We start from the raw sequence: 23,923 nt of genomic DNA on the forward strand, positions 1-23,923 counted from the left end.
TTCGCGCCTGTTGTTTGCGCCTCCCCCGCTCCTGCCAGTTTGCCTGCAGGCTCGCGTAACCTGCGTCTAACGGCAGCATTGAGGGTTTCCAGTGGCAAGACCTGTTTCCTGCGTTAGTACCTACAGTGCACCTTTCCCGTTTTACTGCGAGAGCCGGTAGGCCATTTGCCACTCGGAAGGCTCGCGGGATCAGCAGGAGTTGGGAAAAGCGGTAAGCCCAAACTGCCGGAAGATGAAGATTACTATGGGAGTAGGGAGGGCTGTAGAGGCAGGTAAAGCGAGGAGCCCGCCATGTCATGCGTCGACCTTGCCCGTCCCCAGTCCGGATGTGTCCTGCTGGCTGCCGCCGACACAGAATTTACGAGTACGCCAGATCGGCAGGAACCCCCCAGGTCGTCCCGTCTACCTCTTGTGAATGACTTGGGAATAGTTTACCCTGGAGCTGTTGCTTGTTCTGGAGCACGCAATGCGTTGTTGACAGACCATTGTCGTTGACAGCCTCGGGCCATATCAAGCTGGATTCTTCTTTTGCTTCTCGGCCAAAGGCTCTGAGCAGTTCAAAGACGGCAGGAACATGTACCCATAGATGCCACAAAAACAGAAGTACCGTATTAATATAGAGCTAGGTAAAGTATATTAGAGGGCCATGACCGCTGCTCCGACCGCCATCATAGCCGCACCACCCAGTGCCGCCGCACCGCCGGTGCTCGATGGCACCGTGCTCGCCGTTCCCGAGGCCGAGCCCGCCGCCGTGCCCGAAGCAGTGGTCTTGGCGACGCAGTCCGATTCCTTTGCGCTCTTGGAGGCCGAGGCCGTGTCGCTGGCGGCACGCCGTTCGACGGGCTTCTCGGGCTCGTCCTCGAGCGTGGCGCCGACCTTCACAAACGTCTCGTGCAGCAGCTGGAGCAGGTCCTCGCGCTTGGCCATCGCGGTCAGCACCTCGCCGGTGACGGACACGCCGCATTCGTCGTGCTCGCCGCGGTTGTGGCCGTGGTGATGCTCATCGTCTCGCTTAGAAAAGTGCACGCCCGGCTTGGGCTTGAAGCAGTTGTCCTGGCTGCGGGCCGCGCGCAGCTGGCAGATCTCCTGCTTCATGCAGTCATCGCGGCACTTGCTGTCGGCCTGCCAGCCGCGGCTCTTGCGCGCCATGTAGGCGTCAAAGTGATCCGTGTTGCCCTCCAGCGCGTCGGTCACGCGGTGCCAGAAGGCGGGCGTCAGCTCGGCGCCCTCGGCGAGCGGGGGTTTGGCAGTTGGGCCGTAGACCTCGCGGGCCGAGTAGTACTTGGTCCACTTCGGGCCGGACCGGCTCTGGAAGCCGGGTTCGGACATGTTGGCTATGTAAGTGGTGGCGTCGAGCACGGCAAACGTGTCCGGATCGACATCGTAGACGCGGAACGACGGCATGCCCGACGTAGGTGTCAGCGAGGGGCAGATGTAGGACACGACGGCGGCGTTGTCCGCGTTGCGATTCTGGTAGTCGCTATAGGTGATTTCAAAGTGGTCGACGTGAGTGTGGCCGAAGAACATGGCCTTGATGGTACCCTGGTAGCGGTTGAAGACTTGGTCGAGGTAGTTGCTCTGGTCGCGTAGGCAGTCGTGCTCGCCGGGGGGCATGTGGCCGAGGATGTAGACGCTCTCGCCAGCGGCCTCGGCGGCGTCGAGCTCGTCGACGAGCCAGGCGATCTGACCGTTGGGGTCGCGCTCCAGTTTTTGGTACAGCACAAAGTTGAAGCGGTAGTACATGTTGGTGTTGAGCGAGATGACGCGCAGCTTGCCGCCAGGATACTTGACCGAGTAGGCGCCCATGGAGCGGGCGTCGTCAGACTTGCCGATCCAGCGCTGCCACTGGCCGTCGAGCGTCTCGTAAAGCCAGGCGGTATCGTTGCTGACCGACTTGGGGTTATAGATGTTGGCTGGATGGGCCTCGTGGTTGCCGGCGGTGCCATAGATGAGCTTGACACTGCCGTTCATCTTCGTGTAGGCGTCCGTGACTTTTTGAATACGCGCCGGAAGGTCAGCGGTTGCCATACAAACGAGACGGACGGCTGGGACTTGCGGGGAAGAGGGGCTGGAGGGGGAGCCAGGGCTTACTTGACTGTTCATTGTACTCCTTGGACGTGTTGAACAGGCCATGGTCGATGATGTCTCCGGTGAACAGGCTGAAGATGGCGTCAGGGAACATGTCCTTGATGGCCTTGTACATGCTCTGCTCGAGGGTAGTAGGGACGTCGCAGTTGTGGTCGCCGTTGGGGCCGGCCGGGAACTTGTTCTTGCCGGGGACCTCGTCCGAGTTGAAAAGCCGGCAGCAAGTGGGCTTGTCGCACTTTGCGCTCGAGCCCTCGACGTACAGCGGGTCGATGTGGATGTCGGAGTAGTGAATGACCTGGACGGGCTTCTTGGTGCTGGGCTTCACGCGGGACTGGTCGCAAGGCCGGCGCGAGGGGAACGGCACGTCCCAGGGGTCGATGGGCGACGACTCGCATACGCCTAGAAAGGTTTGGCAGAACTCGGCGGCCGCCTTGCTGTCGACGTCGAGCTTGCGGCAGAGGTCGGCAATGGGGGGCGCCTCACGCTCGATGGTGCCGTTGCAGTACTGGGCATCATAACCCTGACGGCGGGAAAAAGATGTGTTTGCGTGAGCAAAGTAGTCTTCAAGGATGTTTTCGCACGAAGGGACGGATGGACGGTCACTTACAGTGCCCGATGTGCATAGATGCTTGGCCAGCCCTATGAAGGACTCGTTGCCCTCCTTGAGGATGCTCTTGACCATGCGCAAGATGCTCTGCGTAGGAGCCTGTTAGCACAGCGAAGCACCCGAACAAGTCTCGGCAGAGACAGCAAGGGGCGGGGGACAAAAGCACCTTGCAGCCGGTGCACGTCTTGAGGTCGCCGAGCGACTGGCGCGTCTCGAGCGCCCATGTTCCAGCGGCGAGCGAGCGGCGGTCGCGCTCGACGTGTTGAGCATCGGCCGCGACGCCCTGCGGCGCCAGACTGCCCACGGCGAGGCAAAGCGCGAGGCCGCGCGCAACGGTGTGCAGCATTCTTTTTTTGTCGCGTGGTGGTTCCCTTCTCTCTCGGCTCTCGTACCGTGCCGCGAGCTTTTATGAGTCTCCTGTAAGGCAGGCAGCCAGCGCAAGTCAGTTTCGAAAGCCAAAGCCTTGGGATTTGGGTCCGTAGCAGTTTCCCGGCAGCGGTCGCTCTCGCGTTTTACGGGAGCGGGCGGCGGAGGTCGGGCTCCTTTTAAGAAGCTGGAAGCTCTGCGCCGCTCGGGCTTATGCATCGCAAGCGCGCCGGCTGGCTGTCCTTACGAAGTAGGAGCTAACTTAGTACGACGAAATTTTGGCTATGGCCCCCGCCATCGCCCGGCGATGACTCCATGGACATCGACTTTTGCGGGGGAATAGACTCTCCTCTGGCCCCTGGTCCCTGAGCAGCTGGGGCTGGACCTGGGGGCTGGAGTGGTGGGTGGGCCGTCGGCGTGGAGAGATAGTCTGGGGATGGAGGCAGCCGAAGTGTGTGTGGGCTCGCGGCGGACTGGCTGGTTGAGCTGAGGTTCACTTCGTACGGACAGGACGGGTCCGTCGTTTATTAGGACGACGTGAGGAAAAGAGCGGCGACGGTGAAGTGGATGCTCGCTTGGAGCGTGCTCTGATATTTTCTATGATTATTACATGTGATCATTACAATGTGTGCCTGCATACGAGTATCCGTATGCATGCTACGTACTTGTACAGATGGCCATATAGACAATGTGCCTGCAGGTATGGAGGTCGTCATGGATGCTGTAGGAGCCGTGCTTGGGCTTCGTCCAGGCCCGGTCTGGATCGCGGCGCCGAGGGGGGGTTACGTGTGTGTTGGTGGTGATGTTGTTGTTGTTGGAGGGAGGCAGAGCGGGAAGGCCCGCCACGGGCGACTGCGGCTGCAGAGCAACCTCCAGTTCCTCCTTCCCTCTTCTTCATCCTCCCTGCCCCTCCTTCTCTTCCTTCCCCCGCCTCCAACATAAACCTTTATATCTTCGCGTCGTCTATTATGCCGCAGACAACACTCGCCGCAGCAACGACAACAAGACAATACTATCAATCCACGTCAACGACGTCCTGCATCTCCTCCACCGCCTCCTGCACCCACCCGCCCCTCAGCTCGTAGCCTACGCTCAGCGTCTCCGCGTCGGCGTGGACCGCGATGCGACGCACGCGCGCGTCGCCCGCTACGACGGCGCCGCCGCCGCCGCCGAGCCCGCCTTCGAGCGCGACGACGCGCCGCGCCACCTTGGCCGCCATGTCGCTGCCCCAGATGCCCTCCTGCACCCGGCCCCGCGCCATGAGCTCTATGGCCCGTCGCCGAGTCTCCGGGTCGCGGCACTTTGCGCATAGAAAGAAGAGCGCCGGTAGCACCCCAATCTCCAGGTAGAAGCGTGGCCCATCGTTGTCGTCGGCCGCGGCCTCCTCGGCGAAGCCCACCATCTCGCGGAACTCGTCGGTCCACTGGTCCCACGACGATGGGTCCTCGCGGTCCTCCTGGTCCAGCGCCGCGATGTTGATGGACAGATAACGCCGGTGCAGCTCCAGCAGCGCCAGCGCCCGCCTCTCGGCCGGGCCCAGCACGCGTCCGGACTTATTGATGGAGCGCCGGAAGGCGTCAAAGGCCGAGGACCACGCGGCGAACCGCCGCGCCAGAGCCGTCACCGCCGGCGGTGGCATGTCGCGCCCGTATGCGACGGCCAGCTGCAGCAGCCACTCGCGCGCCTCGGCGATGGACGAGATGGTCCTTTGCGTCGACGCCTCGTCGGTCCCGCCGGACGACCGCTCGAGCAGTGGCAGGATCGTCTTGGCCAGACTATGATCCCTGTCGCCACCGATGACCTGCCCGCCTGCGTCAGCCGTGACCTTGATTTATCGGTTACCTGAGCGGGAACCTCAAGTGGCGACAGTATAGGTATATACTCCACATACGAGAAACACTTGGGTCGCGATGCGTGAGAAAAACGCCTCTATCAGTCGCAGCGTCTTGTCAATGGATGGGTCCGTCGCGCTCACGCTTCGCACCAGCGCGCAACCGTGCTTGAACAAGCTGATGGCGTTGGTCATATTGCGCCGTAGGATCTGCCATAGCAAACCTCCGAGGTAAGCATGCTGTCAGTCCTTTGCCGCGGGCCCGGGCGGGGGATGCGACTTTGGTTAAAGATTCAGAACCGGGCTCCCACGCACCTCAATGCACACAAAAATGGTGCACGACACCAGCTGGAGATGCATCGTCGGGTCGACCCGCAGCGCCCGGATCGCCATGTTGTACTGGCGCAGGCCGTGCGCCTCGCTAGCACTGCTGCTGCCGCTGCTGCTACCGCTGCTTCCGCTCTGGTATGTCTCATCGCCACCGTCGCCCATGCGGAAGCGCTCGTGGTACGCGGACAACGCGACCAGCGCGTGCCGCACGCAAGAGCTCGAGTGCGCCAGCTGCAGCATCCGCACGCTCCACAGGTCGTCGGGCAGAAAGGTGCCAAACTGCACCGCCGTCTGCTCCACGAAGAACTGCAGCGACCGCGACTCCGCCGGCGTCGCCCACGGGTGCTCACTCGGCGCCGGGCTCAGCGGGCCCGCCGCCGCCGCCGCCGCCGCCGCCGCCTGCTGCTGGATGTGCCGGTGATGCTGGTAGCCGTCGCAGATGCGGCCCGTCGTGTTACCTGTTGTCGTTCCCAAGAGGTCAGACCCGTGCGTTCCGTTCCGTGCCAAGCCGTGCCATGCCGTGCCGTGCCGTAGCTTCTACCATCCGCGGCCGCACCGGCAGGCAGGGCCGTGGAGGACTCATCGTCGTCGACTTACATCGCTGGCACGTCGGCCGCCCCTCGTCGCACTTGACTCGGCGGACTGTGTGCGGGTCAGCCAAGTTCCTTGTCGACTCCACGAACCCGTCCAGTCCCCGTATCCGGGGCCTGGCCGGCATAGGTAGGTATCGTCAACAACACCGTCACATACTCCTACTCGGCCCACCGGCCCCCGCCCGGTTGTCAGCGCTTTCCGTCTCGAACTCTTTTTTGAATCTTGAGAACCATGGCCCGCCCGGGCCGGCGGGCAACTGGGGAAGGGAAGGAGGACCACTGACTTGCACGTTATGCACCCCGTTCGTACCTTGGGCGCCTTGGCGCGCTGCCGTTCGCCGGGCTTCACACGTGGCATCGCGAACTGTACGTACGAGATGTCCTTACGATGTGGCGAATCAGCCGGTCGTCGTTTGTACTTAAATGTCGGGCACTCCCGAAGCCCTTTCTCACATGCCAATAGAGACATGAGAATCCGCAGGAACGCGTCCTTACGAGCCGCCCAATCACCAGTTGCCGCCCGCTGCGAGATCCCCAGTCACTGTGGCCAATGAGCGGTTGCAGATTTTCGACACCTGCACGACCAATCGCCAGTTGCTGCTCCGGCCAGTTGAATGGAGTTAGTCAGCCTTTTGTGTGGGCCCGCCCGCACCTGGCTGCGACCCTGCACCCTAGCCAAGCAACCAAGCTCTTGCTCCCAGCATGGTCAATTTGGCTCTCTTGTGCTTCTTCTTTTCCCACCCGACCAATGGCGAGTTGCGGGACGAAACGGTGGTCCCCCTTGCATTTGTGTCTTCATGCGAGGCCCCCTGCAGCAACTCAAAAGATCGCGACGGTTTGGTTGGTGATGGCGTTTGCTATCAAGCATCCTGCTCTGGGGGCCCCCCGGGCATGACAACTGCCGTCGATTCCTGCGCGCAGTTGACCGGACTTCGAAACAGGCCTTTTGTGCAAGGGCAGCGCCCAAAGTAGAAAGTGCTTTGACTCTTTTATATAATTCAGGCGCGTCCTACGTGTTCTACCCAAGACGTCATGCACACCGTTTGATCATGGACACGTGCGGGGTCCCGAATATGTCGACCGTCCTGGTGCTCTCGAAGTTGGCCGCTCGGTAGAGTGGGACACCGGCCGGTGTCGCGACCAAGTAACAATCTTTGCCCTCGGCCTCTGCCTGCTGCGTGCCCCAGTCGAGCAGGAGCCTGCCGACGCCTTTTCGCTGGTGTCGAGGGTGAACGCCGAGAGAGTCGAGGTCTGCGCCTTGTCGTCAGCGCGTCGTGATTTTGCACGCAACAAACCCGATGCAGGTACATATAGTAGTAGCGGTGGTGCGTGCGGGTGGACAGCAGGGATGGAGGGAGGGAGGCCGTCACTCACTCCACACGTTTTCCGACCCTTGCTCCCCAAACGTTTCCCGCGCGTCGTCCTCCATCACCTGGCGCAAGCGGGCCAGCGCCGCGCCGTCCAGGCCCTCAAAGGGCAGCAGCTTGGGCCGCGGCAGCGGCTCGCACTCGTCGTCGTCACCGTTCCGCGCGGGCGCGAACCACATCGAGTACCCGACCACCACGTCTTCCGCGTCGACGGCGACCATCATGACGGATCGCTTGACGTGCAGCCGAGATGATTTGCGCGCCACGCTCCACTGCCTCAGACCCTGCTGCTGGTCGCCGGCGCCGGGGGGGCGGGCTTGCAGGCCGGGGAAGAGGTTCCGGGTGACGGCGTCGACGCGGGGGTCGAAGGCGGCGAGGGCGACGTCGACGATGTCGGCGATGTCTACCTCTGTCGCGGGGCGGAGATGCAGGGCCATTGTTGTCATGATCTTCACCTCAGCGGGCGTTTGATGATGTTGCCGTTGGGGCGGGTCTCCTCCAATGGCGATGGCTAGCCCCCCATGTTTTTTTGCACCTCTACCTCCTCTCGTAGGACTTGTAGTTATTTCGTATTACCTACACGTACTGTATGTCGTCGGGGGGCCAAAGTCCTAGCAAATCCCACCCACTCGACTGATAACAAGCACGGCGGGCCGGCCTCGAGGCAAGGGCACCGCCATTGAAACAAAACTCGAGCGATTCCTCATGGTCAACACTTGACCCCTCCCGCAAAGATGACGTTCCAGTGGTCCGGATGAAACACCTGCACCGACCGCTCCTCGACGCACCAGCGCTTCTTCTTGGCCATCTGCAGCGCCTCGGCAATGTCCATCCAGCTCGACAGCGTCTTTGGCTTGTCCTCCTGCTCACGCGCGTGATGAGGTGTGCGTTAGCCATCATGGTTTTTTTTTTTTTTTTTTTTTTTTCCCTTTCCCCGTTTCCCGCATTCCCAAAGGAACAACCGTCGCGAGCACCCCGCGGCCAGCTGCGGTCGTTGGCGGGGGAGGAGAACAACGAAGGGGAGGCGGAGGCGGGGGAAACAAATGACGAGGGAATATAATATCAAGCGGGCGAGTAGAGTCTTCAGGTTCACGGATATGTGTACGTACGTCGTTGCACCACCACACGCCCGTGCCCTCGGAGCAGCTCACCCGCTCGCACACCCTTGGCCCGGCGCCGAGCGAGGGCCGCCCCTGCTGCTGCTGCTGCTGCTGCTGTTGCTGCTGCTGCTTGTTGCGCCTCGCCACCGCGTTGATGCGCCAGATGGCCGCGTCCAGCACGCTCCACCACTTGTCGGCCCCGCCGGGGAACGCGCCGCAGACGTGCTCGGTGTGCGGAGGGAAGACCTTGCGCCGTCCGTCGGCGGTGCTACGGTCCGGGTCTGGTTGCGCCCGCCCGAACGTACCTCTGCCGTGGGTGGTGGTGGTGGTCTCCGGCGGCCGCGCCACATCCACCTCCACCTCCACCTCCACCCCCATCTTCTCCCGCACCGGCATGGTCACGTCCAGCCCCCGTGCGAACCCGCCGACGGCCTTTTGTCGTCCTCGAGTGTCAGCATGGGGCCGCGTCCCGCCCGGGCCGCCGGGGGGAGTGGGGAGTCTTGACACTTACACTCGAAACAAGGCACAGCGTGGTGATTTTCATGACGACGGGGAGATAGCCAACTAATAAACGGTGGCGTATGTGTGCTCGACGACGACGACGCTTCCCCTCCACCCCGTTTAAATATTCTTACGACTCTCTACGTAACCGGAGTGTATTTTCTCGCGGGCAAGTCAAGAAAGGAGAAGGCTTGCTTCCGCGGCTATTGCCGTCGCCGCAAAGCATCGCGGGTCTGTCCCCGTTTTGCTCAACGCCCCCTCACGCAAGTAAGCATACGCAGCTCCGGAGGCGCCGACGGGGGCCACCGCAAGTCTTCGGTACATACCGACCACAAATTGCTACCGTTATTTTACAGTCCAAATCAGACAGAGGGACACTGAGCCATCGCTGACTGTCGTGTGCAGCTTTTATTATGTATTCACGCTGGCTCGTATGCTGTTACTGTACTTCGTCCTGTTGTAGAGTTTTACCCATGCAGCCCGTTCAGACACGCGGACATGGCATGACGGGCGTGTGAAGCGCCTCTTGTCAAATCCTGTCTGTCCCGTATATATGCATACCCCGACGGTTCGCTGCAAACAAATCCATACAAAAGTTATACTCATCCAACGCTGTCATACATTGAGCGTTCTTTTATGGCGACACTAGTCGCGGGCTGCCTCGCTACGTGTTCCCATGAGAAGCCCGTGAATGTCTATGTCAGAGCACGGCATCATGTCCACGTGCCCATGGTTGGGCATGCTTGGGATGAAGTTCTGGCGATCTTCCCGTCCGGCGCCGACCCGATGTGACGCCGGTGATAACCGTCTCGTTGGCTTGGTGACTTTTCAGCGGGACCAAGGTCGGGGCCTTTCGTGGTGCTTGTGCGTGCATGTTTCATCGGCTGTCCATACATGGTGCAGGGTTCTTCGGAATGCCTCCCTCATATGACATGACTTCAGCCGCGGGAGGCGGTGCTTTACGCTGGGGAGAGGGCGCGTGTTTGCATCTGTCTCGTTTCGGCGACCGGTTCCTTTGGGCGGCACATACCGGCCACGCCCACGCCTTGGGTACAGACAGCCCTGAGTACTGCCTCGGCATGGCATCTCGGACGGCGACGCGCGCTGGTCGGCTCTTGATCCGTGTGCAGCGTCACCTGTGCGTCTCCTGTCGGGTAACTTGGTCACCTGCGATCGCCTTACTCGTCATAGTGCCAGAGCCGCTTGCGCGACTCGGCCCACCACTGAGCCACGGCCTCGGCCTCGGCCACCCACGTGGCGGCCTCCTCACCGTAGGTGGCCCGGACCTTCCTCTGCAGCCCGGCGACGGCCCAGGCCTTTATGCGGTGCAGCTCGAGCGGGTCATCCTTGAGGTCGGTGAAGACTAGCTCCGACTGCTCGTCGCCCTGGGGGATGACGAGCCTCCACGGCACGTCGGCCGACGTCAGGGCCAGGAAGCGCCCGCCCGGGTTGACGATGCCAAAGTTCCACGCGCGGCGGCCGTGTTGAATCGTCCGGTACGGCCGGATGAGCGACTGGCCTTCGTAGTCGTGCACTAGGTCCGAAGCGGCGGCCGTGTCCTGCTTATTGAGCGAGCCGGTGTTGATGAGTAGGTCAAGGATGGTCGGGATGATGGATACAGACGTGGCGTTGTGCTCGTAGTGCACGCGCGGGAGCAGTGGGTGCCTAAAGATGATGGGCACGCGGAAGTTGCTAACGTGCCCGTTGGCGTACGTGCCCGTCTTGTGGAAGTCCTCCTTGAAGGCCTGGCCGTGATCGCCGACGAAGATGGCGAGCGTCTCGTTGGCAATGCCGAGGTCGTCAAACAGCTGCATCACCATGCCCATCCACATGTCGTCGAAGCGGACCGCGTTGAGGTACTTGTTGAAGTCCTTGTGCTTGCTCTTGTCGGGCATGTAGTCAAACGTCTTGAACCACTCAGGCACGCCCCAGGCGTGGTGCGTCGTGCTGGTAAAGTGCGACATGAACATGCGCTTGTTGTCGGCCGTGGCGTTGGTGATGTAGTCGCGCATATGCGACCTGAGCGCCGTCTCCGGATAGCCAAAGTAGTTGATCTCCTCGAGCGTGGGGTCCTTGGCTGCGTCCTTGTCCATAGCCTCCTTTTCGATGATGGGGTCGAAGCCAATCTTCATCTCAAACTCGTGTTGCCGGTCGTACGAGTCGGTGATGGACATGAAGAAGGCCGAGTTCCACTGCTGCTCGAGAAAATCGGTGCTGTTAGCGCCAGTGCGGTTGCCCTTGAGCTGGTTGAAGAGGTTGAGGATCTGTGGGATGCAGGGTTGGTAGCTGTTGGTCTGGGACTCCTCGAACATGGTGACGGACATGGGCCACACTCCGCAGTGGCTGGCGGCCATGCTCTTGGTCGACGCGCTGCTGGGCGTGTGGCCGCCGATGACGGTGATGCCGCCGAAGCCGGGCTGCGTCGTGTCGTTCCATACCGCTGGCGCCACTGGCGGGTACGCCTTGCCATCGGCGCTCTTGAAGTTGCCCGGCTTGCCGCTGATCTTCTCGGCGTTGGGCGTCAGCTGCGATAGGAGCGCATTGATTTCGTCATGCTTCTTGGCTTCGTGGGAGCCCATGATGATGCTGTGAATGCCCGAGTCCTGCTGGATGGGAAAGAGCTCCTCACGCGAGCTCTCCATCTGGAAGAGCGCAATGTGCTTGATGTTGACGGCGGCGAGGGCGCTGGCGAGGGCCGGCAGCACCTCCTCGTCGAGGTTGGAGACTCTGAGCGGATCGTTGACGGGGTTGTACCACTTGGCGTCGTCGCCAGACTTGTCGGGGCACTTGTCGGCAGCGGCGGCCGAGGACGCATTGGCCAACTTGGCCTGCGACGACGCCTCGGTCTGCGCCCTGAACTTGTGGTCCCACCTGAAGAAGCCGTCGGGCACGGGGTCCGGCATCCACGAGGGAACCCTCTCGGTGTACTTCTTGGCCAGGGCACTATCGGTACCAGGGGCCCAGCCCTTGAAATCGCCGCGGGGCAGCTCCCAGCGCGACTTGGCGATGAGGGCGGGCAGCGGCCAGCTGCTGTCGACGCAATGGACCGACTTGCCCATGAAGATGCCCACGAGCGGCAGCGGTAGCGTCGACAGCATGCGGCTGTAGGGCCGGTCGGGGTCGAGGACGGTCGCGAGCGAGAGGAAGACGGCGAGGGCAGCGGCGCCGACGATCCAAGGGGCGATGTGCGCGGCGCGGCACTTGCGCGGCGTGCCGTCGTCGGGCTCGAGCATCGATGTCGGCTCTTCATCGTCGGAATCGGAGTCGAACTCGTGCTCCTGCTTCGGGAGGAGGGGTTCGGCGGGCGCCCTGAGCAGGTGCTTGCCGACGCCGGTCGTCCTGGTAATCCATCGCAGGCCTGCCGTGCCATCGATGTTGCGTTAGCCACACACGTTCACGAGGCGAGAAGGGGCGCCGAAGACGCACCAGAGGTGATGTGTGCCTCTGCCCCCGAGACAAAGGCGGCGGCTAGGGCGTAGACGTAGCCCTTGGCGAGCCAGGAGACGGCGAGGAGCACGCTCGCAAACGCCAGGGCGGTGCAGCTCTCGCTGAGCAGCACCTTTTTGCCCTCGGCGTCCGAGGCGAACGACTTGACGTCGGCCCACTCGATTTCGCCGCCCGTCTTCCACCAGAAGCTCCAGAACGAGGACGCGGCGCCAAACGTGATGAGGCTGTTGTCCGTCGCGCGTGCGGTCAGTACAGGTAGACAGGAGGTGGGTAAGTACCAAGGTCCAGCAACGACCGCGTGTTGCAAGTGTCGCGAAGACGCCAAATGACGACTGGACTGGATCGTACCGATACACACGAAAGAAACGTACCTGATCAAGCACGCCACGACGCGCCCCACGAGCGACAGCAGACCAATCTTACGCCGTAGGAGCAGGAATACGGCCGTCAACAGCACCACGTCGGTCAGGAAAAAGGCGGGCAGGCAGAGGAGGAAGACGGCGAGCGGAAAGTCGCCCGCGTTGAGCGACACATGAAGGATTTTGGTCGACACGACGGACACGAAAAAGACGGAAAACGCCAAGCAACTCAACAGAGGGGGACTCATTGTGGAAAGAGCGAAGAAAAAAACCGTCAAGACAACATGAACGAGAGAATAGTGGCTAGGTCGCGAGCAAAGCGAGAAGTAATAGAAACAATAAACGACAGCGAGGTGTGAGCTCGGAGAGGGAGTGAGCGTGGGTGTGAATGGGGGAGGGAGGGGGAGAGCGAGAGAGAGAAAGACAGAGACAGAAGCGTCCGACGGTGACGATGGGGGGAAGCCGTCGAATAGAGATCAGAGTCCCACACCAAAGGTCCAAAGTCGAAAGGGTGAGGAAAGGTCAAGACGAAATCAAAGGTAGGCAACGACGATGCGAAAAGGGGGGAAACGAAGGCCAACAAAGAAACGACAAACAATAAAGGCGGGCGTGCCGGTGCGGTCGGGTCCAGCGCGCCTTCGCCCTCGCCCACCTGCCAACCCGAAGAGGTTTGTCTGCTGGGCTCCATCCATGTCTCTCTGGCCGGACGCACCCCCCCGGCCTGCCTGGCTTTTTGGGGGGAGCCAGAGGGATACCGCGGATCCCGCAGCCGAGCTCGTATTGCTGTGGCTCGCTGGGCTTGCTGCTGGCCACTAGAGGCGTGTGCTCACGCGACACTTTGCCCTGGAGGTACTGGCGCCTCTTTTTTTGTCCCTTCCCACCCCCCGTTCAGCGTCTAGCGGGAACCGGCAGTACGTTAGTAGTCTCCAGCTGCAACGCGGCCAAGGTAGCCGGGGAGGTTTGGGGCCTGAAAGGGAAACCTCCGTAAGTGACAGGTGCTCGAATACAGGACTGTACGCCCTCTACCACGAAGTTAGCATCTCGCATACAAGCAGTGGGCGGGCAGGTACCGGCGTAGCAGCACGCACTGAGCTCAGTGGAGGCACAGTGAGGCGGGGGCACTCGCCTGTGGACCAGACTGAACCATTACCAAGTTCCCGTCAGCCTGCTAAAGCTGTGACGCGAAATGGGTGCTGTCAAGACTCTTTGGGTACCTGAGGTGCCTGTAACTATAGTACCAGGTACCAAAAGAACCTGGAAAGTTGCAGCGCAGCACAAGGCAAGCGTGCACAAAGCACCCAGGCAGGCGAAGGCGCTGCCCGTCTCAAACATGCACCACACCTTGGAGCCGATCCAACGCCCCAACGGCACACTGGGCCCGGTGGATGCAAAACAAAAATATTACTTGCCACGCCACTGTAACCACAAGACAGAAGAAGACCACGGGCCCGTCCAGCTCGCCCCGCGGCGATCGGTGTCCCCAGCGGCGGTTCGTCATACAATCGCTCGTACCTAGTGCCTCGCCCAATTAATATTGCGCCTTATGCGGAGGGAGAGTGGAGGCCGAATGCTTCTCTCATGCTCATGCCTGGTCCCTCCTCCGCCCGCCCCGGAAGCACACAAGGCAAAGGCTGTTGAACAGAACAGCACAAGTACCTCCTACATCCTCGCATTGAAGCCATCCTGGATCTGGGTGGCGGCAGTCTTTTGCCTGGGGCCAACAGGACCGCGCCAGCCCCGAGCGATCCCTCTCAGCCGACCGCTGCTGCGGAAACCTCCTCTCATCTTTCTTCCTCTCCCCTTCAAAAATGGCAAACCCCTGCCAAGGAGCCTCGGAAATAAGGCCCCCGTATTGGACGCCACCGCGGCCCGGTCGATTGGGGGCTGTGGAGACATTGCGTCCACAGGGGGGCGTGGCGCCGCCCCTCCAGTCTGGACCTGTCAAGTCGTCGTCTACGGGCCCGGCGCGCGCCAACGGGCTGTCGCGTGACTGCGGCTGATGAGAGCGATCCCGCGAGCACAAAATAAAGATGGAGCGTCTACTCCGTAGAGGTGGAGGGGACACGAAAGAGATAACAGGGGGGCACCAGCGGACGGGCAGGCTTGCGGGCGCACACACGAAACTCAGCCCTGCACGGGAGGGGAGGGGAGCCACGATCGAGCAACGGCAGGCAGGCGGCACTGCCTTCTTGTGTGCCGCCGACAAACACGATGCCGTTGCCACAGAGTTTGGCCATGCATGGCGCATGGCACCATTTGCAAAGGGGTCACCACTTTGCGTTGATGTCACGCTTTTGTACACAGCAGCACACGATCCCTCGCCGCCGCGTGCGACCTTTTCAAGACTGAGACCGCGGCATGCATGCCAGCCAGCCTGGGCCATCCATACTGATGTCTAGCCGACACGAGACCGTCGGCCTCCTTTCTCCTTCAGCGGTTGGCCTTCTGAGACATTGGGAGGGGAACTCTCTGGAATCCGCCGTCTGGTGCCTGCTGAGATGCCTCGTTGACGGGACGGACCAACGGACAGACAGATTGACGGGCATTCGTCTCGTTCCGATGAACCCTTTTGATATTTGGCTTCGTTTGGCCCCTTCCGCCGCCCGTCTTTTGACGTCAGCGCCTCCCACGGAGCATCGAGCCCCGTCTGTCTTCGGGAATCTAGGCGACTTGTCAACCACGATGCCTGTCTGGGAGGGAGGGGCCACGGGCCACGGAGTGTGCCCGCGTCGCCCGCCCCCCTTGCACGACGGGCTCCCCATCATCCTGCTGCGCCGCACATCCGTTGGCAGCAACGTCAACTAGAGTCAAAGACCAAGGCCCCGCGGGGATGGGTCATGACGATGCCACCCGCGTGTCAAAGGTCCACGTCTTCCTCCACGCGGCTTCGTCAGTCTAGCGTCCGTTCCGGCCAAGGATCCGCCCACGGTTGCAGGGAGAGCCTCATGGAAATCTCATCCGCCATCTGCGACTGATGGCAGTACTACGTACTCCGTAGCAGTAGACGTAGAGCCTGCGGAGTAGCCGCACCGTACGACGTACGACTTTTCGTTAGGTTTGTGCTCAGCTGAGCCTATTTCTGGCGCCATCCTTTCCCCCCTTCGGATACGAGTACCGGCGTACAAAGCTGAAGTTGGTGTGGGCGTTTTTCATGCCTCCGGTACGTAAACGTTCGGGCCAACCGTACGGGGTCCAGACTGGTAGGGTAGTGTCTACATTGTGCCTGCCATCCAGCTGAGCGCCAAAACGCCCCAACGGCATATCGTATATGAGCAGCCACCGGCATCGACGCTTTCCTGGGAAAGCCGGCGCAGTTTGCACAGCTGCCGAGCAAGGGAAGCGGAACACTGCTTTGCTGCGAGAGGCCACGGACCTGGGTGTCCTCCCCGAAGCCACAGGGGTTCGAGAGGCGAGGCGAGCGATGATGCCCGGGGCCGATGGCGTAAGAAATAGTCTTGCGTTGGGGCTTGGTTCTATCGAATTTCGCTACAAGCTGAGTCGAATCGTGGCCGCCTTCACGTCCGCACGCACCGCCCCAGCCAACATAATACGTATACTACTGCCATGCCATGCCCTTGATGAGGTCCACTGGCCAAAGCTTTCAAGCACGACCCTCCTCGGCACCCGATGCTTGCTCACCGGTTGAAAGCGAGCCCGTCAAGCTGGAATCCGATGCGTCGGCGCATGGGCCTGTGAAAGCTCCGTCCGACTGCCGCTCCCGCTGCAGCTATGCGGACCCATCACCATCGCCGGCAATCACCAGCAGGACGCCCGTGCGTCAGGGCGCCTCTGTCACATTGATCGTCGACAGACCGACTGCAATCGAAATCAGCGGCTTGCATGGCGGGCTTCTTCGCTTTGTGGGCCTTGAATGATACAAACGTAAGCTTGCATATCATATGCATGGAGCGGCACGGGAGGCCATGATTACCCAGCTTGCGACTTAGAAGAGACGAACGGTATCTCGTAGGTCAGATCTCGGTTGCCATCACCCCTGACCCGATCTTATACATGGTCTATCCCAGTTTGCGCTCGCTGCTGGCGTCTAAATACTTTTGTCAGGTGCTTCGAGGGGCGACACAACTCTATTATATTCAAATCGTACAAAGTGCCATGGAAGATCCTCACGATCCTCACGGCCGACCCGAGTCTTGATTCCCACCCCTGACCTTACTGACTCGCTGACTGGTCCGTCCAGATCGGCTTCCGGGTCTAAGGCTTGATGTTAAAGACGACACGCTTGCCGCCCTTGGTGCTAATGCGCTCGTTGATGCCCCAAAGCTCTCCCGTCCACGGCCAGTAGGCCAGATTCTGTGTCAGCGGCGGCGCCTTGGTCAGCACGTGCGGCGCGCTGTCGGGCGACGCCTTGTGGATGCAGATGTGGTTGTTGGGGTCCTTGGCCGGCGGCGCCCCGGGACAGTCGCCCGAGACGAAGAAGGCCTTGCCGTCGGTGGCGATGCCCTGCTGGTGCCAGACTGGCGACGCAAAGGCCTCGGCGGCCTTGCCCGCGGGCAGCCCGGTGGCGGCATCGATGCTCCAGCGAATCACCCGCCCGCCGCCGGCCTTGTCGGCCAGGTACTCGGCCGTCACAAAGGACTTGCGGTCGGGGGCTAGCGAGATGGAGTTAAGGCAGGGCGTGTCGCCCTTGGCCGAGACGCACGACTTCCACGACCCGCCGGCGCCCCAGGCGGTGCGGTACTCGGCAATCATGGGCATCGCCCAGCCATGCCAGCGCGCGTACGCGCCGTCGGCGAAGAGGCCGACCTTGCCGGCGTTGCCACCGTCGGTGCGCGTCTTCCAAATGTGGTCGAGGCTGTACACCTGGAGCCGCACGCCGGTGGCGAGGAACAGCTTGTTGCCGAACCACATCAGCCCGTCGGCGTGCACGTTCTCGACGCTGGCAAAGTTCCCGTCCGGGGTGGCCTGCACCAGGAGCAGGTGATGGTAGCCGATGCCCTTGGACGGCTTGCTGAAGTCGGCGATGCTGATGCGCGCAAACTTATCGTCGGTGTAGTGCCAGCTGGCCGCGACGAGGCGCCGGCCGCCCACGGTGCCGCTCGGATCGGCGTCGCCGGACCCCGTGATGCCCTGCGGCACCCACTCGGCGCTGGTGTCGTCGGCCGCGCTCCAGCAGAAGCCAGTTGGGTGGAGCTTCGTGTCCAGGTTCGTGTCGTGGCAGAGCGGGTAGCGGCCGTTGCTCCGCGGAGAGGACGCGCCGACGACGTCGTCGAGGCTCACCCTTTTGACCCGGGGGTCGGCCTCGACCTTGTTGACCATGGCCTGGTAGTCGACGCCGGCGGGGCTCCTGGATAGCGAGAAGGAGGTGTGGGCGATGTGCTTGAACGTCGCGGCCCGGGCGTCGAGGGCGAGGCCTGACGCCGCGGTGACTGTCATGACGGCGAGCGAGAGAGCGCTCAAGAGGCGACGAGGCCCGGCGTAGTCCCCCATGTTGTCTTCGCACGTGTAGATCCTGTCCACAGACCCCGAACCACCTGGTTCAAACGTCAATTCAGTCTCCCTCCGCAAAGAGAGAAGAGAAAGGCTGTGATTTCCAATGCCGAGCTTGGCACTTTCAGCATGTCACTCCTGTTTGAGTATCACAATCCGCGACCAGACATTTGGTGCCCGTCCGATTATAACCCGGCCATGGCGGATCATCTGAATATCTCAACGCGATGTACGCGACGCACTGGTTCCCTAAATGAGTAAACGGGGCAAGTCAACATTGCACGGAGGGCGCGATCGTCGCTCGGAGCATTGCTTACGGCGTTGGTGCTGCTATTTTTGACTTGCAATCCGGGCGCCGGGGGTGGATGAGCAGCTACGGGACCAGCCGAGGTTGTCGTGGCAGGGACAGGGGCGCGATGGTCTGACAATTTTCATCTCCACGTACGACCGAGGATGTGATAACGGTCGGGTATTTCGCGTTGAGCACGAAGGGTACGTGAACTAGATCGCGGGTGTGAAGATGAACAGCTACGTGTTTACGTCACACCGTGCGCACAGCCGGGGATTGCATTCGTTGCCATCGTCAAATTATCAGCATCCTTGTCGGTCGGCTTATTTGACAAAATCGCCGAAACTCTCACGAGAGGGCCCAGACGATGATTGCTGGCGAAGTCGCTCCCACAACATCATGCCTGGTCATGATGCGGCTCGCTTCGGGCGGAACTGATAAATTTCCATGTGTATTAAGGTGAAGCCAAAGTCAAGGTTGAGGCAAGTATTGCGCAAGCCAGCTCGTTGATCGTGCAAGTCTCTGAAATTACGTTAGACACGTTGAGCTCCAAGATATCTGTGCCAACAGCTGGCAAGTCTTGCCCATTGCCGAGAGAGCCATATGGCGTGATCAAGATAATGATTCTCAGGGTTTTTTTTTTATACAAGGGCTTTAGATCTCGAGAGGAAGCGGGCAGCTGCGAGGCCATATCGCGTTAGTTAAGTTCAATCATAGATATGTAAAACAACTCGCCCGCCACATAAACCACACCACTACAGGTGAAAGCCTTGAGAACGATATATCAGTCTAAAAAAGTTACGCATACAGATCATACTGAGAGACGTCGTTCTGCATGGAATTGTTAGGGTCTTATATGGCTTGGTTGGGTCAATAACTTGCAGCGCATACGGACGCGCGCTGCCCGAATCATACAATGAGAGGGCTTCGATATTGATTTTCAACTACTTACGACTTGCCAGTGCTTCACTCGACAGACTCGCTGCATTATGTCACTAGTCAAATTATCCCCGCCAAAACTGGCTTTTCAGCATTATTCTTTCTCCTTACGGCGAGGTGGCGGTACTGGAAGGGCTCAATAAAAAGTCATGAGATCTCGCCCCAGGGTAGGCACGATTGGGCGAAACGTGTTGGCCGATAGGCAACAGCGCTCACTTAGCTGTCATGAAAGAGAACTACTAATGGACCAAGATGAGGCTAAATTCCTCTTCTTATTCAAAGCAGGCAATATGATTTCCATTCGGCGCTTCTTGCGACGTGAAAGGTGCATTGAAACGGATTCTCCCGCCAACTCCTGTCGACCTGACACGCCCGTAGTCTCAGTACTCGATCGTCACACCCGTCAGGAACATGAACATTAGGCAAAATCAGACGGAAGCGGTCCTCGGAGCGTGGAGCTGGATTAACACAAGTGTAGGAATCGCGTCTACATGTTCACCTCACGCACGTCGTCTATATTCTACAACAGCGAGGCTTAGAACTGTGTTTTGTAAAGACTGAAAAATGCCTTCACCCATGATGTGACTGTACGAGCATAACCCACATGCAAGAACCACCTCGCGCTGGCCAAGATAATGTCCGTTTGCAGTCCATATTGCTGATGGCGTCGCCCATTTCACCTGGCTTCATTTATTGTCATCTACCCCGTGGCTGTATCGCCATGCTACGCTTGCCGTTGAGCTCCCGGGAACCGCCCCTGTCATTCCGCGCGATCGAGGGAGTTGCTTGATCCCGTGTCTGATCTAAGCTGATCCGCAACACATCAGATGTTTCGGCACATCCCGTGGACTTTAGGCTATACAGTTTAACCTCGTCCGGCATGCATGCTAACCCTGATAGCGCCTCATTCCCATGGCGGCATCGCGCTTAACGTTCGTCGATGGTAGTAGAGCGCTGGTGAGCGGTGTCAATATATAGGCATCAGTGCACCGCGGCATGGCGGCCTCGTCATGTCCAAGTCGAGTGATACCTTGAGCCTGCCGTTACCACTTGTTCTTCCTTCGTTCCACCGGTCTGCAACTGTGTTGATTTGACATTGACATTAACTTCGTCCGCTCGCTACGCTATATATCCTATAGTCCTGTTCTTTCAGGCACGTATTGTCAAAAAGCACCGCAATGAGCCAAAAGACGGCCGTCATTCTGAGCCTGTTGGCGGTTGCCACGGCGCGTTTCGGCCGGGAGCAGGTCCCCGTCGCCGCAGTGCAGGCCCTCTCGGGCCGTGGCCAGCCCGGCGCCTCCGGCACGCTGTCGGGGGCGGTGCCGGGCGTGCTCCTGGCCGCCGCGGACCCCTGCGCCAAGCTGTCCCTGGCTGACGACATCGTCAGGCAGCTGGGCGAGACGGACGACGTCGTGGCCGCCGCGAAGGGCGTCGTCGCGGCGGAGCAAAACTTCAACCCCTTTGTCGTCGATAGGCCCAACGTCTGTGGCGACGCCTCGCTCCCCGCGACGGCCGCGCTCCGAGGCGTGGTCCCGCTCGTCGATCCGGCCGTGGGCGGCTCCGACGTGGAGAATGCTAACTCGGCCACGTCGGTCGACCGGCCGTTCAATGCGGATGGCCTGTCGGTTGCCCAGGTTATGGATGCCCAGGGCTTCTCAAACTTTACTGTCGACGGCCAGGCGCCCGGGAACCCGGCCCGCAATGGGACGGGGAGCGGAGGGAAGGCCGGCAACAGTGGAAACGTTGGCAAGAATGGCAACACTGGCAATAACGACAACAAGCCTGGGAGCTGTGGTGCCGCCGGTGGTGATAACAACAACTCGAACAACAACGGCGGCGGCGGCAAGGGCCATGGCAATGGCAGCAACAACACTGGCAACTTTAACAAGGGCGGAAACGCCAACAACGGCACCGCCGCCGACTTTGGGATATGCACGCCCACCATCGACTTCCGGCTGGGCCGCGCGGGCCGCAAGGCCGACGAGGGCACGTTTCTGCCCACCGATCCGCTCGTGGCGAAGGGCCAGCAGGACGCGCTGAACCCCAGCATCATCACCAACCGCGTCTGCGACCAGCTGACAAACGTCTGCGAGGCCAACGCCGCGGCCAAGGCCCTCTGCCGCGACGCGCAGGCCAAGGTTCAAGCATCGGGGGACCGCAGCGCGGCGGCGGCGACCACGTTCAATGGCTTGCTGGGCTTTTAGATGTGTGTCTTTAGGGGGAAACTCACGCCGTTCGGTCGAGTTCGGAGGGGGCCGTGGAGGTGATGGCCTCTGTGTGGTGTGGTGTGCGCTTCAGGTTGAGGCCGCCCGGGGGAACAATGTATCTATGTGGACATGTTGTTCTCAGAGCATCGTCACACTTGTCCCGTCCACTTGTTAGTGACGTGTAGAAATACCGACAACGCAGAGTTGTTGGAGCTACGTGATACCAGCTGGCTGGCCGTGTGGTTCGTCTCTGTATCAACATACCTCGGCCTCGTGCAGGAGCCAAGAACGGACACCGCGATTGCGTACATACATGCGAGATAGGATTCGGCAGGGATGGACGACGACTGGACGTTGCAAAGAAAGCGCCCTTCCCCACCACGCATGCGACACCGCGATTCGGATCGGCGAGGCCCACGGGGTCTTTTGACTTGACAGGATGGCCGCCCGCCGTCTCGCCTAGACGAAGCCACCACCACTACCACCACCACACCATCCTCGCATGTGCGGAGCGAGCGAAGTTTGTCGTCCCCTTGCAGCGACGACGCGGGTGGTGCTTGGCGAGCAACACAAAGACGGACGTGCGTGTGGTGCGTCTCGATGCCGTGACTGGTGAATCTCTTTGCGCTGCACTCGTCAGCCCCAGGCGAGTGAGTGCCGCTGCTGGGATGAATGAGGCTGCCTGCTCCCGAGGCCTTCTCCTCCGCTCTCGCGTTCGCGGGGCGCCAGAGCTGAAAGGGGTCCAGCCAGAATGATTGGATTTGATAGGACGGGGCTCCCAGGCGTCTCGTCTCGTCTCGTCCCGTCGGTCGGTCGCCAATCTGGCGCAAGTCGACGATCGCGTCGACGGGCAGGAGAGCGACAACTGACTGGCCTTCCTAAACGAGCGCCCGGATAGGCAGAGGCCCTCGCATTGGGGCGTTATATTCGGACGACGGACCGGATTTGGCTCTGGCGGCATGGTGTTTCTTCGACAGATGATCGGCGGTTCCTGGCAGGGAGGCGGGGGCCAGCGGATCGGCAACCGAGCTGAGCGACGCCATCAATGTCTTACAGTCTGACCCGACCAAGAGGACAACAAAGTTAGTAGTTGGTGGGCGTCTATATTTATACCAGCGACGCCTTCCTCGTCGACGACCTTCTACTCCCGCCGCTTCCGCAAAGCAACTTTTTGTTTTTGTCTTGTTCTTCTTCTTCTCGTGTCTGTCGTAAGGTTGCCCAGCATGAAGTTCTCTGCGTCCGTCGTGCTCTCCGCCGCCGCCGCCGCGGTCCTCGCAGCTCCTCTTCCCCAGCCGACGCCTGTAAGTCGCAACGCAACGCACCGCACGTCGTGCCTCCTCATTCCGACATGTGACGAGAAATAGAAAAAAAAACTACATGTTAGCTCAACTGACTGATGCTGGTCAACGGCCTGACAGCCCGGCATCCCCAGTGCGTCCACGGCGAGGACCCTGCTCAACGGCCTCAAGGTCGCCACGCCTGGCAGCGGCGACGGCTACAGTCGTCAAAAGTTCCCTCACTGGGAGACGGTCAACGGCACCTGCAACACGAGGTACGTGCGTGCTTGCGGGCCTCACAGCCTGTCGCTCGTGGGGGAGGGGAAGAAAAGGGGGGCCAAGGTTGCTGACGCGCCGATAGAGAGTTTGTCCTCAAGCGGGACGGCACCGACGTCAAGGTCAACGACGCGTGCGCGGCCACATCGGGCACCTGGAAAAGCCCGTACGACGACGGGACGTGGACGCAGGCAAGCGACGTCGACATTGACCACATGGTGCCGCTCAAGAATGCCTGGATCGTGAGTTGAACCCCCGTCATCACCGCCGCCGCCGCCACGGATAAAGGAGATGGAAGCACGTACGCTGCCGTGACGGGCTCAGACTGACTGAATGATTTCCTCGCAGTCGGGCGCCTCGGCATGGACGACGGAGAAGCGCAAGGGCTTCGCCAACGACATCACGCGGCCGCAGCTCTGGGCCGTGACGGACAACGTCAACCAGGCCAAGAGCGACCAGAGCCCTGACGAGTGGAAGCCGCCCCTGAAGAGCTTCTACTGCACCTACGCCAAGAGCTGGGTCCAGGTCAAGAGCTACTACAAGCTGACCATCACCGACGCTGAGAAGGGTGCTCTCGCAGGCATGCTGGACTCGTGCTGAAATGAGCGGGCTTTTGCTGTACGCACGTTATTCTGAGACGGTACACCGTTGTCTGCTGGCGGATGAGTTGGCCGGTCCTCGATTGACAAGTTGAGTACTTACTTACCTACCTACCTATGGACTGGGCCATCCTAGCGAGACATTCTTTTGTGCCTCCCTTTCCCCCTCTGTGAACATGACAAATACGGCAAGCTGCTTCACCGCCTGTGCTTTGTGAGGCCTTGCCACGTCGTTGCCGTCCGATCTCCCCCGAACAGCTGGCGCCCCTGGCCAGCTGGCGCCCGGCTGTCGTGACGCA

The 23,923-nt window shown here is 60.7% G+C and overlaps 10 protein-coding genes across 11 annotated transcripts; 3 read left to right on the forward strand and 7 right to left on the reverse strand.

The window, feature by feature from the left end:
- Positions 1 to 636: 636 nt before the first annotated feature.
- Positions 637 to 3,041, reverse strand: JDV02_004160 (Sphingomyelin phosphodiesterase; the record flags this gene model as incomplete). Its single annotated transcript, XM_047985349.1, has 4 exons — positions 637 to 1,991; positions 2,092 to 2,608; positions 2,696 to 2,782; positions 2,862 to 3,041. 4 exons carry the CDS (start codon positions 3,039 to 3,041, stop codon positions 637 to 639), a joined length of 2,139 nt encoding a protein of 712 aa, XP_047841326.1.
- A 576-nt stretch (positions 3,042 to 3,617) lies between these two features.
- On the reverse strand, positions 3,618 to 6,245 carry JDV02_004161 (uncharacterized protein). Of its 2 annotated transcripts, XM_047985350.1 has the most exons (5): positions 6,100 to 6,245; positions 5,820 to 5,974; positions 5,208 to 5,680; positions 4,953 to 5,102; positions 3,618 to 4,862 (listed from the first exon to the last, which is right to left on the reverse strand). In XM_047985350.1, the coding sequence occupies exons 2-5, from the start codon at positions 5,938 to 5,940 to the stop codon at positions 4,077 to 4,079; spliced, it is 1,530 nt and encodes a 509-aa protein (XP_047841327.1). In that variant the 5' UTR covers positions 5,941 to 5,974; positions 6,100 to 6,245; the 3' UTR covers positions 3,618 to 4,076. The 2 variants fall into 2 exon arrangements, with proteins under 2 accessions (XP_047841327.1, XP_047841328.1); XM_047985351.1 differs by having other exon boundaries at positions 5,208 to 5,974; positions 6,126 to 6,245.
- Positions 6,246 to 6,691: 446 nt separating this feature from the next.
- Positions 6,692 to 7,619, reverse strand: JDV02_004162 (uncharacterized protein; the record flags this gene model as incomplete). The annotated part of the gene is made up of 2 exons (XM_047985352.1): positions 6,692 to 7,066; positions 7,190 to 7,619. The coding sequence occupies 2 exons, from the start codon at positions 7,617 to 7,619 to the stop codon at positions 6,846 to 6,848; spliced, it is 651 nt and encodes a 216-aa protein (XP_047841329.1). The 3' UTR covers positions 6,692 to 6,845.
- A 66-nt stretch (positions 7,620 to 7,685) lies between these two features.
- On the reverse strand, positions 7,686 to 8,826 carry JDV02_004163 (uncharacterized protein; the record flags this gene model as incomplete). Its single annotated transcript, XM_047985353.1, has 3 exons — positions 7,686 to 8,044; positions 8,292 to 8,714; positions 8,794 to 8,826. 3 exons carry the CDS (start codon positions 8,824 to 8,826, stop codon positions 7,892 to 7,894), a joined length of 609 nt encoding a protein of 202 aa, XP_047841330.1. The 3' UTR covers positions 7,686 to 7,891.
- A 1,135-nt stretch (positions 8,827 to 9,961) lies between these two features.
- On the reverse strand, positions 9,962 to 12,837 carry JDV02_004164 (uncharacterized protein; the record flags this gene model as incomplete). The annotated part of the gene is made up of 3 exons (XM_047985354.1): positions 9,962 to 12,141; positions 12,210 to 12,454; positions 12,602 to 12,837. 3 exons carry the CDS (start codon positions 12,835 to 12,837, stop codon positions 9,962 to 9,964), a joined length of 2,661 nt encoding a protein of 886 aa, XP_047841331.1.
- A 26-nt stretch (positions 12,838 to 12,863) lies between these two features.
- On the reverse strand, positions 12,864 to 13,277 carry JDV02_004165 (uncharacterized protein; the record flags this gene model as incomplete). Its single annotated transcript, XM_047985355.1, has 1 exon — positions 12,864 to 13,277. One exon carries the CDS (start codon positions 13,275 to 13,277, stop codon positions 12,864 to 12,866), a length of 414 nt encoding a protein of 137 aa, XP_047841332.1.
- Positions 13,278 to 16,158: 2,881 nt separating this feature from the next.
- On the forward strand, positions 16,159 to 16,464 carry JDV02_004166 (uncharacterized protein; the record flags this gene model as incomplete). The annotated part of the gene is made up of 1 exon (XM_047985356.1): positions 16,159 to 16,464. One exon carries the CDS (start codon positions 16,159 to 16,161, stop codon positions 16,462 to 16,464), a length of 306 nt encoding a protein of 101 aa, XP_047841333.1.
- A 167-nt stretch (positions 16,465 to 16,631) lies between these two features.
- JDV02_004167 (uncharacterized protein) lies at positions 16,632 to 18,439 on the reverse strand. Its single transcript, XM_047985357.1, has 2 exons — positions 18,355 to 18,439; positions 16,632 to 18,286 (listed from the first exon to the last, which is right to left on the reverse strand). Exon 2 carries the CDS (start codon positions 18,035 to 18,037, stop codon positions 16,802 to 16,804), a length of 1,236 nt encoding a protein of 411 aa, XP_047841334.1. The 5' UTR covers positions 18,038 to 18,286; positions 18,355 to 18,439; the 3' UTR covers positions 16,632 to 16,801.
- A 2,004-nt stretch (positions 18,440 to 20,443) lies between these two features.
- JDV02_004168 (uncharacterized protein) lies at positions 20,444 to 21,469 on the forward strand (the record flags this gene model as incomplete). Its single annotated transcript, XM_047985358.1, has 1 exon — positions 20,444 to 21,469. The coding sequence occupies one exon, from the start codon at positions 20,444 to 20,446 to the stop codon at positions 21,467 to 21,469; it is 1,026 nt and encodes a 341-aa protein (XP_047841335.1).
- A 492-nt stretch (positions 21,470 to 21,961) lies between these two features.
- JDV02_004169 (uncharacterized protein) lies at positions 21,962 to 23,737 on the forward strand. The gene is made up of 5 exons (XM_047985359.1): positions 21,962 to 22,062; positions 22,219 to 22,773; positions 22,891 to 23,024; positions 23,111 to 23,267; positions 23,374 to 23,737. Exons 2-5 carry the CDS (start codon positions 22,696 to 22,698, stop codon positions 23,623 to 23,625), a joined length of 621 nt encoding a protein of 206 aa, XP_047841336.1. The 5' UTR covers positions 21,962 to 22,062; positions 22,219 to 22,695; the 3' UTR covers positions 23,626 to 23,737.
- The last annotated feature ends 186 nt before the right edge of the window (positions 23,738 to 23,923 follow it).

The sequence above is a fragment of the Purpureocillium takamizusanense genome, chromosome 3 (assembly GCF_022605165.1).
Source record: "Purpureocillium takamizusanense chromosome 3, complete sequence".
In the NCBI taxonomy this organism is placed as follows: Eukaryota; Fungi; Ascomycota; class Sordariomycetes; order Hypocreales; family Ophiocordycipitaceae; genus Purpureocillium; species Purpureocillium takamizusanense.

Excerpts from the sequence above, each read along its gene's own strand:
- JDV02_004169 (XM_047985359.1), top strand. The coding sequence starts at position 22,696 with ATGAAGTTCTCTGCGTCCGTCGTGCTCTCCGCCGCCGCCGCCGCGGTC. Across the intron at positions 22,774-22,890 it reads CTCTTCCCCAGCCGACGCCT|CCCGGCATCCCCAGTGCGTC; the intron begins GTAAGTCGCAAC and ends ACGGCCTGACAG. Across the intron at positions 23,025-23,110 it reads AACGGCACCTGCAACACGAG|AGAGTTTGTCCTCAAGCGGG; the intron begins GTACGTGCGTGC and ends ACGCGCCGATAG.
- JDV02_004161 (XM_047985350.1), bottom strand. The coding sequence starts at position 5,940 with ATGCCGGCCAGGCCCCGGATACGGGGACTGGACGGGTTCGTGGAGTCG. Across the intron at positions 5,681-5,819 it reads GCGGCCGACGTGCCAGCGAT|GTAACACGACGGGCCGCATC; the intron begins GTAAGTCGACGA and ends GAACGACAACAG. Across the intron at positions 5,103-5,207 it reads CCATTTTTGTGTGCATTGAG|ATCCTACGGCGCAATATGAC; the intron begins GTGCGTGGGAGC and ends TTGCTATGGCAG.
- JDV02_004167 (XM_047985357.1), bottom strand. The coding sequence starts at position 18,037 with ATGGGGGACTACGCCGGGCCTCGTCGCCTCTTGAGCGCTCTCTCGCTC.